Source organism: Molothrus ater, unplaced genomic scaffold, assembly GCF_012460135.2.
Source record: "Molothrus ater isolate BHLD 08-10-18 breed brown headed cowbird unplaced genomic scaffold, BPBGC_Mater_1.1 matUn_MA207, whole genome shotgun sequence".
NCBI classification, from domain to species: Eukaryota; Metazoa; Chordata; class Aves; order Passeriformes; family Icteridae; genus Molothrus; species Molothrus ater.
This window is the reverse complement of record NW_023416732.1, coordinates 99363-105052: the sequence shown is the minus strand read 5'-3', so window position 1 is coordinate 105052 and position 5690 is coordinate 99363. Positions and strand designations below refer to the sequence as shown.

The window sequence follows — 5690 nt, the reverse complement described above, 5'->3', positions numbered from 1 at the left end:
CCAGCCCGGGCACGGGCAAAGGTCTCCTGAGGGGGGTGAGAATGGAGCTGAGACCCCTCCTCAAATATCCTGGGACCCCTCCTCAAATCCCCTAAGCTTCCTCAGAACCCTGAGACCCCCAAAACTCCCCCAAAATCCCCCCCAGACCTGGTTGGTGATGTCTTAGACCACGATGGCAGCCTGGGCCCGCTGGTAGTGCCCCCTGAGACCACCCCCCAAAACCTCCTCAAATCCCCCCCCAAAATGTCCCCAAATCCCCTCAGGACCCCCTGAAATCCCCTCAGGACCCCCCCAAATCCGCTCAGGACCCCCCCAAATCCCCTCAGGACCCCCCCAAATCCCCCCCAGACCTGGTTGGTGATGTCTTAGACCACGATGGCAGCCTGGGCCCGCTGGTAGTGCCCCCTGAGACCACCCCCCAAAACCCACCCAGATCCCCCCCATATCCCCTCAGGACCCCCTGAAATCCCCTCAGGACCCCCCCAAATCCCCCCAAATCCCCCCCAGACCTGGTTGGTGATGTCGTAGACCACGATGGCAGCCTGGGCCCCCCGGTAGTACATGGGGGCCAGGCTGTGGTAGCGCTCCTGCCCCGCCGTGTCCCAGATCTCAAACTTCACCGTGGTGTCGTCCAGACAGACGGACTGCGTCAGGAACGCCGCTGGGGACAGGGGACAGTGCCACCACAGGGTCACCAGAGTGCCACCACAGGGTCACCAACCCAGCCAGGGACAGCTCAGAGTGTCACCAACCCAGCCAGGGACCCCTCACTGCACCCCAAACCCAGCCAGACAGACGGACTGCGTCAGGAACGCCGCTGGGGACAGGGACAGGGTCACCACAGTGCCACCACAGTGCCACCACAGTGCCACCAACCTGGCCACAGACAGCTCAGAGTGCCCCTAGCCTGCCAAACGACACCTCAGGGTGTCCCCAAAGCCACCGAGGGACACCTCAGGCTGGCACAAAACCTTTCCAGGGACACCTCAGGGTGGCACAAAACCGTCCAAAAAGCCCTCCCTGCACCCCAAATCCCACCTGGAATCACCCCAAATCCCACCTGGAATCACCCCAAATCCCACCCCAGACCCCTTTAGGACAGCCCCAGACCCTTCTGGGATCCCCCAGACCCTTTTTGGGATCCCTGATCCCGGCTCACCGCCAATGGTGCTCTCCTGGTACTCGTGGAACTGGCCCTTGGCAAAGCCCCCCCTGCACCCCAAATCCCACCTGGGATCACCCCAAATCCCACCCAGGCCAGCCCCAGATCCCTGTGGGATCACCCCAAATCCCTGTGGGATCACCCAGACCCTTTTTGGGATGCCCCAGACCCTTTTGGATCCCTGATCCCAGCTCACCACCGATGGTGCTCTCCTGGTACTCGTGGAACTGGGCCTCAACAAATCCCTTCCTGCACCCCAAATCCCATTTAGGATCCCCCAGACCCTTTTGGGGTCCCGGCTCACCGCCAATGGTGCTCTCCTGGTACTCGTGGAACTGGCCCTTGGCAAAGCCCCCCCTGCACCTCAAATCCCATCTGGAGTCACCCCAAATCCCACCCCAAATCCCTGTGGGATCCACCAGACCCTTCTGGGATCCCCCAGACCCTTTTTGGGATCCCTGATCCCGGCTCACCGCCAATGGTGCTCTCCTGGTACTTGTGGAACTGGCCCTTGGCAAAGCCCCCCCTGCACCCCAAATCCCACCTGGGATCACCCCAAATCCCACCCAGGCCAGCCCCAGATCCCTGTGGGATCACCCCAAATCCCTGTGGGATCACCCAGACCCTTTTTGGGATGCCCCAGACCCTTTTGGGATCCCTGATCCCAGCTCACCACCGATGGTGCTCTCCTGGTACTCGTGGAACTGGGCCTCAACAAATCCCTTCCTGCACCCCAAATCCCACCCCAAATCCCATTTAGGATCCCCCAGACCCTTTAGGGGTCCCGGCTCACCGCCAATGGTGCTCTCCTGGTACTCGTGGAACTGGCCCTTGGCAAAGCCCCCCCTGCACCTCAAATCCCATCTGGAATCACCCCAAATCCCACCTGGAATCACCCCAAATCCCACCCCAGACCCCTTTAGGACAGCCCCAGAACATTCTGGGATCCCCCAGACCCTTTTTGGGATCCCTGATCCCGGCTCACCGCCGATGGTGCTCTCCTGGTACTCATGGAACTGGCCCTTGACACAGCCCCCCCTGCACCCCAAATCCCACCTGGAATCACCCCAAATCCCACCCCAAATCCCTTTGGGATCCCCCAGACCCTTTAGGGGTCCCGGCTCACCGCCGATGGTGCTCTCCTGGTACTCGTGGAACTGGCCCTTGACGAAGCGCAGCACCAGGCTGGATTTGCCCACGGCCGACTCTCCCAGTAGCACCAGTTTGAACTGGCAGATCTTACTGGGCTGCGAGTGCCCGTTGGGCCGCTGGGCCCCGCGGGCGGCCATGGCCGGGCTGGGCGCGACGGCACCGCGGTCCTGGGGATGGACACACGGCGTGGCACGGGGTCAGAACGGCGGGGTGGGGCCAGAACGTGGGGGAACACAACTGGGATGGGGCAGAATGTGGGGGAACACAACTGGGATAACCCTACTGGGATGGGATAACACAACTGGGATGGGGCCAGAACGTGGGGGAACACAACTGGGATAACCCAACTGAGATAACCCTACTGGATAACCCTAATGGGATAACACAACTGGGATGGGATAACACAACTGGGAGGGGGTCAGAACAGCGGGGTGGGGCCAGAACGTGGGGGAACACAACTGGGATGGGGCCAGAACGTGGGGGAACACAACTGGGATAACCCTACTGGGATGGGATAACACAACTGGGATGGGGTCAGCATATGGGATAACCCAACTGGGATGGGATAACCCCAACTGGGATGGGATAACCCAACTGGGATGGGGTCAGAATGTGAGATAACCCTACTGGGATGGGGTCAGAATGTGGGATAACCCAACTGGGATAACCCAACTGGGATAACCCAACTGGGATGGGGTCAGAATGTGGGATAACCCTACTGGGATGGGGTCAGAATGTGGGATAACCCAACTGAGATAACCCAACTGGGATGGGGTCAGAATATGAGATAACCCTACTGGGATAACCCAAGTGGGATAGGGTCACCCAAGTGGGATAACCCATCTGGGATAACCCAACTGGGATAACCCATCTGGGATGGGGTCAGAACACTGGGACAGGCTGGGCGCGATGGAACTGCAGGCCTGGGGACAGAGGGGGTGGGATGGGGTCAGAATGTGGGATAACCCTACTGTGATAACCCTACTGGGATGGGGTCAGCACATGGGATAACCCCAACTGGGACGGGATCACCCTACTGGGATCACCCTACTGGGATAACCCAACTGGGACGGGATCAACCCAGCTGGGATCACCCCACTGGGATGGGGTCAGCACATGGGATAACCTCAACTGGGATGAGATCAACCCAGCTGGGATAACCCTACTGGGATGGGGTCAACCTGACTGGGATGGGGTCAGAACGTGGGATCACCCTATTGGGATGGGATCACCCTACTGGGATAACCCAACTGGGATGGGATAAACCCTACTGGGATAACTGAACTGGGACGGGGTCAACCCAACTGGGATGGGGTCAGAATGTGGGATAACCCAGCTGGGATGGGGTCAGAATGTGGGATAACCCAGCTGGGATGGGGTCAGAACACTGGGATGGGAAGGGATGAGCAATGGGATAACCCAGCTGGGATGGGGTCAGAACACCGGAACCGACCCTCTGGGATGGGATCAACTCAACTGGGATGGGGTCAGAACATGGGATAACCAAACTGGGATGGGATCAGCCCCTGGCATGGGACAGGCTGGCCACTCAGGGGATCCCAAACTCTGGGGGAGCCTCAGTTCTGAAGGATCCCAAATTCTGAGCAACTCCAAATTCTGGGGGATCCCAAATATCTGAGCAATTCCAAATTCCAGGGAACCCCAAATGCTGAGCGATCCCAAATTCCAGGGAATCCCAAACTCTGGATGAGCCTCAGTTCTGGGGGATCCCAAATCCTGGGGATCCCCAGCTCCGGGCAGGGATCAGAATCCTCCATAACGAGAGAGAGAAACACCCCCAGAATGGGAAAGAGAAGGGGAAAAACCCCAAAACTGTGAGGAACACGTTCCCAAAATAGGGATAAACCCCAATAATGGAGAGTGAGGCAGGAAAAAAAAAAACAAAACGGGGGAAAACCCCAATAATGGGGAGAAGACAGGGAAAACACCCCCAAAACAGGGGGAAAACCCCAATAATGGGGAGGGAACAGAATAAAAACACCCAAAACAGGACGAAAATCTCACTAATGGGGAGGGGACAAAAAATTAAAAAAACAAAACAGGAGAAAAACCCCAATAATGGGGAGTGGGCCAAAAACCCTCCCCAAAATGGGGGCTCCCCTTCACAACGAAGCAACGCCGCTCCCGTCCACCCCAACGCGGCCAAGCCCCGATCCCTTCGAAGGATCCCAGCCCGGAACCCGCCGGTTCGAGGCAGTCGCGGCCCCCCAGGCCCGGAGCCCCCTCCCCAGATCGCCACCGGGGGGGGTCCCGCCCTCCCCTCGGCGCCCTCAGCGGGCCGGACCCGGCCCGGCGCGGTTCTTCCCGGTTCCCTTCGGTGCTCGGGCGCTGTCGGCGCCCGGTGCAGCCCCCGAATCGCCCCCGGTCCCACCGGGACCCCCCGCTCGCCCCTCCGGTACCTCCGGGCCCTCCCGGCGCGGCCCCGAGCGCACAAACAGCGGCTCCGCCAAGCCCTCACGGAGGGGGGCGGGACTAATCAAGGCGTGGACCAATCAGCGAAGAGCCCTCCTTTGCGCTGCGCCAATGGAAATCGAGGAGGGCACCGCCCCACAGAACTCCACCAATAGGTAGACGAGAAGGGGTGATGGTCAGCAGAGCGGCCAATAAAGAGAAGAGAAAGCGTGGCCAATAGGGAGGAGGGTAGGCGGTGAGGAGGCGGGGCTTGTGCTGAGTGACATAGAAAGCGACCAATGGAGAGCGGAGACGCGCGGGAGGGCGGAGCGAACAACAAATAAGGTGACCGGAGGGGGCGGAGCCCCGCTGCTGCATCACCCAATGAGAAGTCGGGCGGAGCTGAAACCTTGCCCAATCAGAGAAGACGCCGGGTGTGATTGACATCGGGGACAGCCGGAAACGCTCATGTGGAGGGCGTGGCTTGTATGGACAATCAGAACGCTCCGATGGTGCGATGGGCGTGACCATAAATGGGGCGTGGCCTAAAAGGTGGCGGGGCGTGGCCTGAGATTCCCCTCAGGGAGTTGGGGACAATTTGGGGCATTTGGGGACATTTTTTGGGGTTTGGGGACACTTGGGGAGGTTTGGAGACATTTTCGGGGCCTTTGGGAGGGATTTTTTTTACATTTCGGGGGAATTTAGGGACATTTCGGGGGGATTTTAGGGACATTTTTGGGGGGGGGGGGTTGAGGTGACAGGCCACCCCTAGAGGTGACAAGGCCACCCTGACCCCGCTCCCCCCAAATTAAAGAAAACAACAACAACCAAAAGAATTTTTATTACAAATTTTTGCCAAAAAATTACCAAAAAAAATTTCGGCTCCAAAAGCCGCGAACGGGGACAACGGGGGGGGGCAGGGGACAAAGGGACATCGAGGGGTGGCATTGGGGGAGGGGGGGGG

General features: G+C 59.3%; 2 protein-coding genes across 2 annotated transcripts in view; both read right to left on the bottom strand.

Annotated features, from left to right (window-relative positions):
- Positions 1-5: 5 nt before the first annotated feature.
- On the bottom strand, positions 6-4777 carry RAB5B (RAB5B, member RAS oncogene family; the record flags this gene model as incomplete). The annotated part of the gene is made up of 4 exons (XM_036405904.1): positions 4735-4777; positions 2289-2481; positions 510-661; positions 6-26 (listed from the first exon to the last, which is right to left on the bottom strand). Coding segments are annotated over exons 2-4 (336 nt in total), but the record flags the coding sequence as incomplete, so codon positions are not given.
- Positions 4778-4807: 30 nt separating this feature from the next.
- CDK2 (cyclin dependent kinase 2) overlaps positions 4808-5690 on the bottom strand; it is an 8030-nt gene continuing 7147 nt past the window's right edge. The window contains exon 7 of the mRNA XM_036405903.2: positions 4808-5002. Coding sequence (XP_036261796.1) covers positions 4808-5002 — 195 coding nt within the window. The remainder of the gene's footprint in view (positions 5003-5690) is intronic.